The following is a 14,697-nucleotide window of genomic DNA, read 5'->3' on the forward strand; positions in this document are numbered from 1 at the left end:
TTTTTTTATTTTTGACATTCCATCGTTATCTTAAAAGGATCAATATTTGGTAGGAAATGACTTCGGTCTGTTCACCCCAATGTTGTATGAATAGAATCGAATCAGCCAATTCTCGATTCCATTCAATTCAATTAAGAACGATTCAACTCAATTCTTGATCAGCCACATTCGCTGAACCGTCATGAAAAATGACTTGATTCAAGAATTGGTTCATCGATAATGTCCCAATCCAGCACGATAACTTAAGTTGGCTAAAGTCATAAAACTTGGTCCAAGTTGTCCAGATTGAATTGAATCATTCAAACAGTGGTTACTGGTTATGACAAAGTTCATATAGATTAGTGGGAAGGCTGTGTCTAGAATATGCGGAATCCCAATTGAAACAAAATAAGCTCTGGAACATGACAATGCGCACACCAGTCAATGGGAATCACATTGCCTTTAACGTGAAAAAGACTATTATTAGGCATTCAACACTTTACAAGTTGGACACAACTTTGAAAATTTAGCTTCTTCCTGGAAAAAGTACACAACTTCTAACACCAACAGATCTACGACACACCCTCTGTACTTCTTCAAAAAGGCAAAGAATGACACGACTTAACACGGACATGCAACTTAACATGGGGGCTCATTATACGTCTAATATGCATCCATTCATTTGCTCAGCCAACTCCACAACATCCTGCAATCTCTTCTCAACAACCTTCTGTTTGCTTTCATAGCAATCCAGACCCACTGCAGCTGCCACCGATGAGCATTCTTCGTATCTGTAACAACCCACTAAATGGTCATTCACCATTCCTGCGGCCTGCATGAAGGAGTAAACGATTGTTGGTCCAACAGAGCGGAAGCCCTGCCTGATGAGATCTTTGCTGAAGGCATCAGCTTTGGGAGACTTCACTGGGACTTTGCGTGTATAACGGAATCTGTTGATGATTGGCTTGTGATTCACAAAACTCCAGCAAAAGTTGGCAAAGGATCCAAACTCCTCCACAACCTGCAGTCACCATGGATTCTTTGATACTGCTTTAGATGCTGAAGAACACTTGACAGGGATAAACAACAGAAACCTATAGAACCAGTATTAAGAATATAAGAAATATCTCTCTAATTCATCTATTAAACTCCAATTGTATTAGTGGGAGACCTGGAGAGAGGATGGGGGAGTTGAACCTTTAGAATTTGCTTTGCATTCTCCACGATTGCACGCAGTTTCTGTTCAGAGAGCAGTATGCTGTTGCTTGTCTTGAGAGAGTTGATTTTGCGCTCAGAAAATTTAGCGACAAAAGCTGGGTCAAAATTGCAAAAGAGCTCCCTGCAGAAATTTGACAGGATCAGGGCTGAAACTAAAAAGAGATGCAGGATGCTTCTATGCTATAGAAAGACATCAGACACAATTTGAGATCCAGAAGTATGGAATCTGAAATGAACTACAGGGTATGAAAAGAGATACCTAAACATCTCTCTTTTGCTCAGAATAGCAGGCCAACTAAGTTCAGCCAATGCTCCTGTTAAACAAAGAAGCTCAAACAACTTCTGGTCATCATGAACTGGTACACCCCATTCTTCATCGTGAAATGAAACATAAAGAGGATCTGTCAAGAAAGATTTTAGTAAATGTCTTAGAGAAAAATGGCCTTTCCATATGCTGATGGAGAGAAGATGACGGTTTACAAGAAAACAGCAAGCACTGTTTACATAGAAGAATAGGTGATCTCAGTTAAAGGGTGAAGTATAAACTTCTGCAAAGTTTGAATTACATTAATTCACGGGCTTCAGGATGACAAGCTGTTTCCAAGTTCTACAACTCATGCCTTAGACACAATGAGAACAACCAATAACTTTCAGATGCACATAGCACCTCCAACTGACAGAAGTAGTGATAATGTAAATTCCTGAGAGGCTTTTCTTAGACAAGTTCTTTTCTTTTCTTTTCTTTTTTTCCTTTCTCCTTAAGCTGTGCTATGGCTTCAGTGCTGGATAAACCGGCTGTGAATAATCTGCTGTTGCTTTCATGAATAAAAAAGCAAACATATGTATACATCACGTCTTTGTTTATTCTGAAACTAAATCAATTGTATGCACTGACCCTGGTGCCAATATAAGTGACGAAATCCAGCAATTGAAAACCCCCACATACGATAGAAAGATCATGCCCCTAAGCTAATATGATCTGCGAGACTGGCCACATAAGTCAGCCTATTGATAGATGTTTATGTAATACCCATAAATTTTTTGGCAATTATTTAAATAAATAAAAATGATTTTATGTCTTAAATATGGATTTTTATTTACTTAAATATGCATGGGAGTTAGAATTGATGGTGTATATTAATTCAAAATTTAATCACAAGTGAAATGAAATTTTAACTAAAGTTAAAATAGAATTTGAATTTAACTCAGGGTTAATTTCGTGCAAATTGGGATTTAAATAGAATTTAACATGAATGTGGGTTTGGATTTAATTTCAATTAAATTTGGATTTGGTACGTGGGTTTGGATCTAAATGAGGTTTGAAAACTAAATGGATTTGGATTAGGTACGAAATCCAAGGTTTAATATGGATCAAAAATCCAATTTGAAAATTAAAGAATTAAGCAAATTAAATAAAATATAATTAATTATTTAATAAGGTAAGTCAATCCAAGAGGGTGGGACGCCCCTAGGTGGGCCCACACCTCTTGGCTAAAAAATTACTTTCTAAAAACCATGAGTTCACTTGAAAACTCGAGTAAAAAAGAAAAAAAAATTCAAAACTTACCAATACGAAGTCAAGGTTTTGGTAAGGAAGCCTTGAGTCCAAATTGGACCCACTTACTATTCAAGGCAAGGAGGGACACCCAGATGGGACGACCCTACCTGGATACATTAAAGAAAGAAATGAAACAAAAAGAAAAGAAAACAAGGAAAAAATAAATAAAAATAATTTGGCAAGTGTTGAGATCAGTATTATTAAAAACATGCCTCAAGGCGCAAAAAACGCTCCTCGCCTCAAGGCGAGGGGCTTTATGCCTTGAGGCGCATGTATGAAGCGCAAAAGCCCCGAGGCGTGTGTTAGATTTTGAATCTCCAGGTCCTTCCACGCTTGAGATCTGAAAAACAGAGAGAGAGAAAGGGAGAGAGAAGTTGAGAGAAACCGATACCCCTTCAGCAATAGGGTCGGCTGCTGTGTATTCTTCATATTAACATGTGGTTACAAAATTTTAGGGTACTAAAATACCCCTCATTACAATAATCAGTATTACAAAATGCCATTAATGAAGAAGTGGATGTCACGGGTCTTGGATCTTCAGATCCATGACCCGTAACCAGAGAAAACACTTCTTTTCACCCTCCCTCAAGTTGTGCATGATCTTGAATCATGAACAACTTGCCTTTTAACATCCAAAATCTGTCTTTTGTCAATCCTTTTGTAAAAATATCCGCCACTTGATCTGTAGTTCGAACAAATTCAGGCTCAATCTCTTTCTCTTCTACCTTTTGTCTCACAAAATGCTGGTCTATTTCAATATGTTTGGCACGACTGTGATGGATTGGATTAAAAGACATACTAATGGCGCTCTGGTTGTCACACAAAAGAAGTGATCGAGATATCAATTCTCCGACTTCTGTCAGTAGATGTCTAACCCAAGTAGCCTCAGCAGTGGCGGCTGCCATTGACCTGTATTCAGCCTCTGTACTGGATCTGGCAACAGCCTTTTGTTTCTTACTACTCCAAGAAACCAAATTCATCCCAACAAATACACAATAGCCGGATACTGATCTGCGTTCATCTGGATCTCCCGCCCAGTCCGCATCAGAATAAATAGTGATCTCATGTGCACTTTGCCCATTTGTCTTTCGCTTACCATCCCCAACCGTTCCCTTCAGATATCGTAGTATCCGTTTAACTGCTTCCATATGCCCTTCACATGGGGCATGCATAAACTGAGAAACTTGATTCACCGAGTAGACTATATCAGGGCGAGTAAAAGTGAGGTATTGTAACATACCCACTATGCTACGATACTGTGTGGGATTATCAAATGGATCTCCGTCTTGAGAGGTAAGCCTTTGATGAAGAACGCTAGGAGTGCTTAAGGGCTTGCAGTCTTTCATACCCGATTTATTGAGAACATCAATGGTATACTTATGTTGAGTGAGAGTCATTTTTTCAGAGGAACTGTCGACTTCAATTCCAAGAAAGTACCGTAGTTTGCCAAGGTCCTTCATTTTGAACCTCTGATTCAAGAGATGTTTGACTTCTTCAATGTGCTCATTGGAACTGCCAGTGATGATAATATCATCCACATATATCAACAACAGAGTAATTGTGTCTTGGTTCTTAAATATAAATAAGGAGTGGTCAAGAAGAGATTTCTTAAAACCATATTTTTCTATTTCAAGAGAAAAGCTGTCAAACCAAGATCGAGATGCATGCTTCAATCCATATATCGCCCTTTTTAGTCTGCAGACATATTTTGTAGGATTACCTTCTGCATAACCAGTGGGTTGTTCCATGTAAACTTCTTCTCTCAAATCTCCATGAAGAAAAGCATTCTTCACATCAAGTTGGCTAATGGTCCATTGGTGTTCAATGGCTAAAGAAAGTATGACTCGGATTGTCCCCATCCTCACAACGGAACTAAAGGTTTCATCATAATCCTGTCCTTGCTCCTGTGTAAAACCTTTGGCTACAAGTCTCGCCTTGTATCACTCTATAGTCCCATCCGGTTTATACTTTATTTTGTACACCCATTTCGAACCAACAACGTTTCTATCAGGTGGTTTTGATACGACATCCCACGTACCACATTCATGTAGAGCTTCCATCTCCTCAGTCATTGCTTCAATCCATCTTCTGGAATTTGATGCTTGAGAGAACGTTGTGGGTTCATCTTCTTTATTCAAGGCTGTTAGAAAGAGTTGAAAATCTAATGAGAAATTTTCATAACTGACCCACCTTTCAATTGGATGGCGAGAACGTGTGGATCTTCTAGTATCAACAATGTTGGATGTTGAGGATGCGTCCATGTCTGAATCAACTATGGTGGGTGACTCTCTTTCTCGTCGAGTGTAGACAAGGCCTTTATACCTTCCTGGATTCAAAGTTGAGTCTGTATTTTCATGATCAATCATTCCATCAGTAGACACAAGTTTCTTATCCTTTTGAATGCAATTTGAGCAAGCATCACTAGCTCCTGAGAGAAGTTCATAATTCAACCAAGGATAATAAGCCTCAACTCTATGTTTTGATTCTGAAGAACTAGTACATCGACAATCAAAATTCAATTCATCGAAGATGACATTTCTTGATATTTTGATGCGCTTGCTCACCGGATCATAGCACCTATACCCTTTATAGTCATCAGCATAACCCACAAACCTGCACTTTAAAGCCTTGTCCTGAAACTTATGTCTCCTTGAACTGTCAACATGAACATAGCATAAACATCCAAAGACATGCAAATCATAGTAGTTGGGGTGTATACCAAAAAGAGACAAGTAAGGAGACTTGTTTTCCAAAATAGTCATGGGCAATCGATTTATCACATGAATTGCAGAATGAAAAGCCTTTGTCCATAAAGTGATCGGAAGATTACTGTCATGCATCATGCTCATCGCACTCTCAACAATATGGCGATGCTTCCTTTCAGCAATCCCATTCTGCTGAGGTGTGTGTGGGCAAGACACCTTTTTTCTTATCCCATTACTTTGAAGAAAGTTAGTAAAGTCAATGGAAGAGAATTCGCCTCCTCCGTCACATTGGAAACTTAGGATGTTTTCAGAAAATTGGTTTTTGACAAAGGAATGGAAGTTACGAAACAACTTGAAAGTCTCGGATTTTTGTTTCATGAAAAATATCCAAGAATAGCGAGAATAACTATCAACAAATAAAAGATAATATCTAGTTCCAGACATGGAAGCAACTGGAGCAGGCCCCCAAACATCAGAACAGATAGTCTCAAAAGGTCTTGAAGCTCTTTTATTGATAGAATGAAATGGTAAAACATGACTCTTACATAAGAGACAACTAGAACATTTATTGTCATTGACATTTATTCCTAAACTTGACTTGGGAATAAGATTATTCGAAACAAGCTTTTCAATGAAACTACTACTGCAGTGACCTAGACGACCATGCCAAAGATTTGGCTTATTGATTTCAGAGACACTAAAAACGCAAGTAGGATTTTCAGAAGACAACGATGATTGGAGCTTCAAGTTTGGATCTGCAAAGCTAACATGTGCTGAAGGATCTTCTTGAAAAACATACATATTGCCTTGTCGTTTTCCTCTAGCGAACGTCTCCTTCGTGCAGAGATCCTTAACAAGAACAGAAGAAGGAGTAAATTCAACTGAGGCTTTGACATCATCAACAAGTTTAGAAACTGAAACAATGTTTTTCTTGATATTAGGAGCATAAAGAACATTTGAAAGATTGATGGAAGATTCGGGCAAGGGTATGATGAAGTTTCCAATATGCGAGACAGAGTGGTGTGATCCATCTCCAGTAACTATACTACTTCTACCAATGTAAGGAACAAGTTTTAGGAGCTTACCTGCATCACCAGTAACATGAGTCGCTACGCCAGAGTCCACATACCAAGTACCTTGCTCATTCTGTTTCAGATTCAATTCTGCTAAGGCTGACAACAACAACTCTTTTACTTCTCCATTGGTCCTTGTACTGTCTGTGCCTCTTTTTGCTTCAGTTTGTGTTGATTTTCCTTTATTTAGGGGATTGAACCAGCAGTTGGCTTTGATGTGCCCCCTTTTATTACACAGAAAGCAAGTAGGAATTGGCCTTTGTCTTTGTGAGTTGGTATATGAGTTGGGTGTAGGCAATAATCCACGACCGCCATGGCTACTTCTCCCTTGTACTCCTTTTCCCTTGATATCATAGCTTCCTCGTCCTCGTCCATAAGTAACCCCTGTAGCAAGAACTTCTTGTGCCCCAGTATGCATAGATGATTCTTCAGAAAACCCCTTTAGATTCATCTCATATTGTAACAATTTTGCGCGCAGATCTTTGAAGTTGGGCAGCTCAGGTAAACATAATAGAGAAGTGACAATCATATGATAGTCGTGTCCCAATCCACTGAGGGTTTGCTGTACCAAATCTTTATCAGAAACTGTACTTCCAACAACTGCTAACTGATCTGTGATAACCTTCATTTTGTTCAAATATTCCATGATGGACATGGAATCCTTTCTTAACATTTGAAATTCTCTTTTAAGAAACACAATCCTGGCCTGAGAAACCTGTGAGTATGTCTGAACTAGTCTGTTCCAAAGTTGCATGGCAGTGCAGTCATCTGAAATGGCTACAAGAGCCTCTTGTGACAGTGTTGATGTAATATAAGCAACAAGCGCTTGGTCTCTTTTCATCCAAGCCACAAATTCAGGATTTCTAACATATACGGTAGTAGCTTCCCCTTTGCTGTCCCTTTCTTCTTGTGATAGGAACTTAGGAGGAACTGGAATAGATCCATCCAGGTGTCCAGAAAGATCCTGACTCCTAATGAAAGGTATGATTTGCCTCTTCCAAGTCAAGAAATTACCATTATTTAATTTTTCAGACACGAGTTGACTGAGGAAACTGGAAGAAAGAACTGATTGACTAGGAAGTGAATTCATCTTTCACAGAATTAAGAATGTATTCAGCACAATCTGCTTACACCTGCAGTTTTTTTTTTTTTTAGGAACTAACTCAAATCGATGGCTATCAGACTGCAGAAACTAATTCAGATTGCTGATATGAAACAGAAATTGAAATATTTGATATGAAAATCAAAAAGAAATGTGAATGTATCGGCTTGATCAAGAATGCAGTTGCATCAAAATAGGACCTTGCGTGATTAGATCACGCTGCTATCAACAACAATAAACTGGGTATGCGAGGGACAGAATGAGAAATAGGACCCTGCGTGATTAAATCACGCTGCTATTAACGGCGATAAACTGGGTATTTGGGTAGAAAATCTGGATTGAGTTACTCAAGGGATAGAAAGAAGGCTGTGGGGAAACCGAGGTTCAGCCACCACGTAAGTAAAAGAAAAATAGAAAGAGGCGAAAAGAAGACTGTGGGAAGAAGAAGAAGTCAGATCTGAATATCTTCAGATCTGATTGATATCAGATCTGATAGAGAAGAAAGGTTTGTGGGGAGACAAAAATGGGTCGGTCGTGAACCCCAAAAAAAAAATATGAAATTAGGGAACGGAAGGATATGTTCTTGACTTAGAAGAAGAAATCGAGAATGATAGATCTATTGGACGTACCTTTGAGATCGATTCCAGTTTCAACTGAAGCGTGGCTCTGATACCATGTTAGATTTTGAATCTCCAGGTTCTTCCACGCTTGAGATCTGAAAAACAGAGAGAGAGAGAGAGAGAGAAAGGGAGAGAGAAGTTGAGAGAAACCGATACCCCTTCAGCAATAGGGTCGGCTGCTGTGTATTCCTTCATATTAACATGTGGTTACAAAATTTTAGGGTACTAAAATACCCCTCATTACAATAATCAGTATTACAAAATGCCATTAATGAAGAAGTGGATGTCACGGGTCCTGGATCTTCAGATCCATGACCCGTAACCAGAGAAAACACTTCTTTTCAGCGTGTGCCTCATAGGCCTTGAAGCACATGCCTCAAGGCGAGGCACCCCTCAAGATGAGGCGTATATGCCTTGGGGCTTTTTAAACAAAGGGCGCCCGACCCTAATTTTTGGATCGTCTTCTCTGTTCCTTTGGATCGTCTTCTCTGTGGAAAGCGTCGAATCGAAGAAGTGTTGCTTCCATCGTTAAATGGCGTACATCGAGAAAGGTATTTCGTTCCTCCCCCCCCTTTTTTTGGAGTTTCTTTGGAAAGGGTTGAGTTCTTCGATCGATCGTTTTAAATCCCGTCCTCGACTTCTTCGATGGATCAAAATACTCGAAACGGCTTGTTGTTCTATAAATTTCGGATTCGAGCGAATGCTATCGGTTGGAGTTAGGGTTCTCTTTGCACACCTATGAAGAATTGAAGGGAAACTCTAAGGTTTCTTGGTCTTCTCTTCAATTTGGTGTGGATTTAATGTTCTTGATTTGAGTTTGGGGAAATCAGCCTTTGATTCGAGGGTTTCTGTATATTCTCTTCGATTTTGGTTTGGATTGATGCTCTTGATGTCTGGAATTCAGCCTTCGATCTAGGGGTTGCTCTGGCCTCTCTTTTTTCTTTTTTTTTGAATTGATGCCTCAGATCTTGAATTGACATGTGACGTTATGAATTTCTCTCACAACGCGAGATCCCTCCCACTGATTTTTGGTTTTGTAATCTGTGATGCCTCGAATGCTGTAATTTGATTGCCTGCGTTTGTTTGTTTTCCGTGCATGATCGATGATGTGATATGGTTCATGCCTCTTTTCTTGAAAACGAGGATTCTAAACGAATACACTATGGCTGAGATTGGAGATTTATTTGTTTTAGGACTCATTCTATGAATGTGACTTGCACGCTGTCTCTCTTGCCTGTAGTTGTGCCCTGCACTACTAGGAGAAATAGCACCAAACCCCCAAGAGAAATGGTAGAAGATTAATTTGCAATTTACTCATGGCAGAAGAAAAGAAAATTTTGGTGTTTTGGTAAGGATGGGAGTCTTAAAGTGCAGAATTAGTTGACTTGGGAGCAATGCCGATTGAATGGGCTTGGGAGAGTAGAATATATGTGGCCAATTTGGCAGTACTTGACATCATAGTTGTGGTCCTACCACTATGTCATGTTGCAATATTAAGCAGTTTCAATCATGAAGGTAGATTCTTAATTCATGGTATATTTTAGATACTTAGGTAGATCAAGTTGTTGCGTTAATGTTACTTTTACATGTTAATCTCATATTTTTTCAGTATTTATTTGAGATTTTTTATTTCTTGTTGGTTGTTGCTTCATCAATAAAGCATTTTTTATTTATTTGTAATTTTAGATATTTTTTATAGTTTTTTTTAAGTTTTCAAAAAAAAAAATTAAGGCTTACACTTTACGCCTCACCTCAATATTTGGTGGAGCGCCTCGCTACGCCTCAACGCTTTTCACAACACTGGTCAAAAGAGTTCACAGTAAATCCTAGGAAATTTCCCAAGTTGAAAACAAATTTTGTAGTTTACAGAATGTCCTGTAATTTCTCTAGACAGGGGTCTGTTGCAAAATTTTCATAGATTTATGATGAACAATTTTGGGGTTGTGCTTTTGGAGATTTGTTCCTGACATGCTAGGGCAACTCCAGTAAAAATTCTAAAGCCAAAATTGTTCTCTATGATGTTTGGTGATTTTTTCAAAATCGGGTAAGCAGGGAGTTGAATTTTCCTAAATGCATGTATTAATGCTTAATCATTTTGCTATGTTGCTACTCATGTTTAGTGATGGCTAAGACCTACTCTATGATGTATTATGCATGTTAAATGAATGTGTATCATGTTGAATAATATATGCTAAGAAACCATGTATCATATTACATAAGAATGTGCATTATGTATCATTAAGCATGATCTTAAAATATGATGGATGCATATGTGGCCTTGATGAATAAGCATGGTAGTGAATGAGATTATGCATGTTGCCTATATGTGATTGTAAGCATGAAGACAATGTAAAGTGGTATGCATGACAAGAAAGGTGTAGCATGTTCAATGAACCTAATGAGGTAAAAATTTTATATGAAATGCATTGTTATGCATTAATGTCTCAAGTTGTTATTTTATAACATTATGCATTAAATATGTAGTATGGAGCATGTGCATGGCTCGTGAGTAGGCCCGAGTTCAATGAAACCCATGAGTGCTTGTTGGGCACTAAGTGAAACAAAAAGAAACATAGTAAGACATGCACATAATCACATAAGCCTCAAGGAGGCCGAGCTCAAAGTTACCCAGAGGTGATGTATGTACTCTAAGTTGTTTGAATGGGTTAGTAAACAACTTTATGTTAAGAAAGCATCCCAGAGTGGAGCTTGGTCTAGGGAGCATGTGTGCTAAAAGCACTTGAAATTAAGTTATGAGCCTAATTTTAAATGATACCTAGTGGCCTATTCAAACCCAAGACCACCTTGGAGAGGGTGGAGGTACACTCGATCGATCGACCGTTTGTTGTTTTGGAGAGCAAGGCATCTATGTTGGTCCCCAATCGTCGATCGTAGGGGGTTGAACTACCGTGTGGCCGAGGTGGTATGTCCCGATTCTCTGCAGAGTAGGAATTGATTCTGTATGAACCACTGGGAGTTCTCTCAATCACGGACCCCTCCGGTGGAAAACTCCGAGCATAGTTTTTCAGGTTCTTCTAATCAATGGGGATAATAAATCACATGGCATGCATAGTAGACACACCCAAAACCATGATAGTTTTTCAGTTCTTTTAATTTTTGAAAATCTCAAAGTGCTTTTGATTACCTCATATCCGAGTGTGATTGGATTCAAGATCCTTGGATTTTATGCATCTTTGAGGATCGCATCTACCTAGTTTCACAGCCTTTGAATCAAGCATTTGAGTAAACCACATATCTTGCATGGGCACCATGCATATCCATTCTCAAATCTAAAATCTGATGTATCAAAACATACCATAGGGGCCAGTACAAGGAGTGAATTAGTTACGTGGGCATGAATTAATCACATGATATTCAAGTGTTCTGCAAAGAACTGAGCATGTTATGGCTTGATTCCTGTCCAGTGTGATCAGTATCGGTGAGAATCGGCCTAAATCAGCTGATTCGTATCATATAAGCCAGAAATCAATATATGGTACAGGGCTGATTTGGATCTTCTTTTTTTCAAAAAATTGTTAAAATTATTTTTAATATAATTTTATTTGTGACATCAAAAGTTGGCCGATTCAGTTCGAGTCCCATGCGAAATTGACAACATTGTTCCTGACTTCACAAGGGCCACTGTTTAAGACCAAATCATGGCACATCAGTTTGATTCATTGAGACAATTAAGATCATGAAGGACAAGATGATCACTCCATTATTAAGTGTTTCCGCAAAGGGGAGGTCATTTCAGAAGAATCTAACTTGTCATTCATTTTTAACAGTTGATTGATTTGAATTCTAAAACAATTTGTGGTTAAAAGAGATGTGGAGACTGCGGTTAATTTTAGAATGTTTGCAATTAACACAAGTTTTACGAATGACGAGCTGATCAAGATATTGCGAACAACAAGCATGAAGAAGATGCAAAGGAGGACGAAAGACAATCTGCAGGCCCTTGCAAATTTTCAAATTGGAATAATATCAACATTGAGAACAAAGAAACAAAGAAACAAAGAAAGAAGAAGAGAAGAAAGAGAGACGATGGCCATCCAATTCAAGAGGTGGAAACTACTAGTTATTTTCTTCTAAGAATGACATTGGGCGACAACCAGGTATCCAATTTTCCATGGCTTCTAAGTAATCTATTGAGCGGACGGGGATATGAAGTCAAAGAAACCACATACTTACATCTTCTTGGTTGTATAGTCGTTTTCTATATTCTATAGCAAAGCAATACATCACTCAAGGGATTATATAAGCATGCTCTTCTCATATCGTACGTCAGAATCCTAAAATAATTTTTTTTGAAAACATATAATATTATGCGATTCACTTCCCACCCTGCAACTTATAGCAAAAAATTGGAAATTTCCGTCACGTCACTTAAAATAAACAAAGAAAATCATATACCAAAAATGCCACCATTTTTTCTGCCAAGTATCTCTTCCCCATTTCATGATTCAACTAAAGTAGGCATTTTTGCAGCACCAGCCAAAGTGGGTAACTCCCCCACCCGGTCCCCCCAGTCCAAAAGCTGGAGGAGGGACACTTCAATAAACTAATCAAAACCATATCAATATCCCTACTCTTAAAACCGCACCTGAGCAACAATCCTTACACAGACTGGAAACCAGAGACATGAACTCCATGCAGGAAGACGAAGGGCAAAATGGTCATTCAGAGAAAGGGTTACATCTCAAAGTAATTTCATTAGCTACAGCCTACCGCCTAGCAGAGGACAAAAAAGGTAATTTGGCGAAAGCCGACGGAAGAAGAGCACTTACCGGTGTTGGCCGTGACCCACCCGCACCTCCTCTTCTCCGGCGACGGGGCCGGCACCGCATCGACGCCTCCTTCCGGTGTGACCCTGCCGGACCTCACCTCGTTCTGCTTCCTCCGGCACCCGAGCCTCGCCTCGACGGCGCTCCGTCCGGCGGCAGGAAGGCCGAGCGACGAGTCGGAAGACGCGCCGGACGACCACGAGGCTGAGTCGAGGGAGGAGTCGTCGCAGCAGCGGGAGACGAGCTCCGGCGTCCTCCTCAGGGGCCTCCTCGGCACCGGCTGAACCCTCGCATTGCCGTTGCCGGCGACGTTCGGAGACATGAACTACAAAACCCTAACTCCGAAAAAAGCAACCCTCTCTCTCTCTCTCACTTGCTTTTTCTCCCTTTGAGTACAACTACAAACTCTCCTCGGATTCCTGTGTTCTCTCTATTTCTGGTTTTTTTGGGATATTTATTGTTCTGGATGTGGTCTGAGCAGGAAAAGGGACGCGAGAGAAACCGAAGGACGAGCGGTGAATTCACGGCTTTTAAATTTTACGAAACGGACCAGTGATCGGGTTCACCGGCTTTCGCCGGTGGACTGCTTACGTGTCGGTTTCTCACAGGAATGGTGGATCTCAACCGTATCTTACGCAGAATTTTATTTTTGAAAATGCCCCTATAATTTCGGGAACCTACCACGCCCAACCGTTCCCTGTTTTCTCGCTTTCATCCCGTGGAATTAAACTTCGGATTGGGGCCTACAGACAAAACCTTGCCTTGCAAACGGATTGGGATTCGAAATCCAAAAGGAATGTAACTACGCAATGCAAGAGGTCAGAATCCGGATCCAAATATTAACTTGTAATCCATTTGCACCGGTAGACGTTCTTGGCGGTGGAGGTCTTGGAGCAAGACAATTTGTGGGAGTCATTTCGTGTGGGTTTGAAATATGATGCTCAGAAGAGCAAGTGGTTGAGTGAGGGTTTTTTTGTAAATAGCAGATAAGCCAGATACTTTTTTTAAAGTACCCCCTTTGCAAAGGGCCAAAGAGTAAGAATGTGAAAGATTATGGGGCCATTGAAGTTGAGAAAATACGATTTCTAAGGCTAAACCAAATCATATAGACATCAATGAGGTTGAGACTCTGTTTGGGAGACTTTGAATCCGAGGTATGTTGTGGTTTTCCTTGGTGTGCTTGCTTTCGTGCTATCTGCTGTTTGGGTGCAGTGCTTGCAGCTTCAACGCTAAAGACCACAATGGGAATGAAGTTGGCAGTCCCAACACTATATTTTAACACCAATTCACAAGAGAATGTTTTTGACAACTTCATCTTTTTTTTATTTTTATTTTTAAAGGCAAGATGAGTGTAGCTGAGATGGGTATGCTGAGATCAGGGGCGTAGCTAGGATTCATGTGAGAGGGGGGGTAAACAGGGTTGTTGCAAAAAAAAAATTTATTTGTGTGATAGTCGGGGGTTCGGGGGCAGCGCCCCTGAAAAAAAAAATTTGAGATAAAATAAAAAATGGCTACAATTATTAATAAAAATCTATTTCATATGGACAAATCAAACTATTTGCTGCAGTCAGGGCTGGGCTAAAAAATGGATAAAAATCTATTTCATATGGAATCAGGGCAGGGCTAGGACTGAGCTTTTAAAAAAAAAAAAAATT

General features: G+C 39.6%; 1 protein-coding gene across 3 annotated transcripts; it reads right to left on the reverse strand.

Moving 5' to 3' along the window:
* Window positions 1–435: 435 nt before the first annotated feature.
* LOC149809748 (uncharacterized) lies at window positions 436–13,539 on the reverse strand. Of its 3 annotated transcripts, none has more exons than XM_089994631.1 (4): window positions 13,046–13,539; window positions 1,457–1,598; window positions 1,177–1,318; window positions 436–1,000 (listed from the first exon to the last, which is right to left on the reverse strand). In XM_089994631.1, the coding sequence occupies exons 1-4, from the start codon at window positions 13,362–13,364 to the stop codon at window positions 635–637; spliced, it is 969 nt and encodes a 322-aa protein (XP_089850757.1). In that variant the 5' UTR covers window positions 13,365–13,539; the 3' UTR covers window positions 436–634. The 3 variants fall into 3 exon arrangements, with proteins under 3 accessions (XP_089850757.1, XP_089850758.1, XP_089850759.1); XM_089994632.1 differs by having other exon boundaries at window positions 1,151–1,318; XM_089994633.1 differs by having other exon boundaries at window positions 940–1,073.
* Window positions 13,540–14,697: the final 1,158 nt, after the last annotated feature.

The sequence above is a fragment of the Nuphar pumila genome, unplaced genomic scaffold (genome assembly GCF_984573655.1).
Source record: "Nuphar pumila unplaced genomic scaffold, dmNupPumi1.hap1.1 HAP1_SCAFFOLD_803, whole genome shotgun sequence".
NCBI lineage: Eukaryota > Viridiplantae > Streptophyta > Magnoliopsida > Nymphaeales > Nymphaeaceae > Nuphar > Nuphar pumila.

Excerpts from the sequence above, each read along its gene's own strand:
- LOC149809748 (XM_089994631.1), bottom strand. The coding sequence starts at position 13,364 with ATGTCTCCGAACGTCGCCGGCAACGGCAATGCGAGGGTTCAGCCGGTG. Across the intron at positions 1,599-13,045 it reads GTGGGTCACGGCCAACACCG|ATCCTCTTTATGTTTCATTT; the intron begins GTAAGTGCTCTT and ends CTTTCTTGACAG. Across the intron at positions 1,001-1,176 it reads ATGCAAAGCAAATTCTAAAG|GTTGTGGAGGAGTTTGGATC; the intron begins GTTCAACTCCCC and ends TGGTGACTGCAG.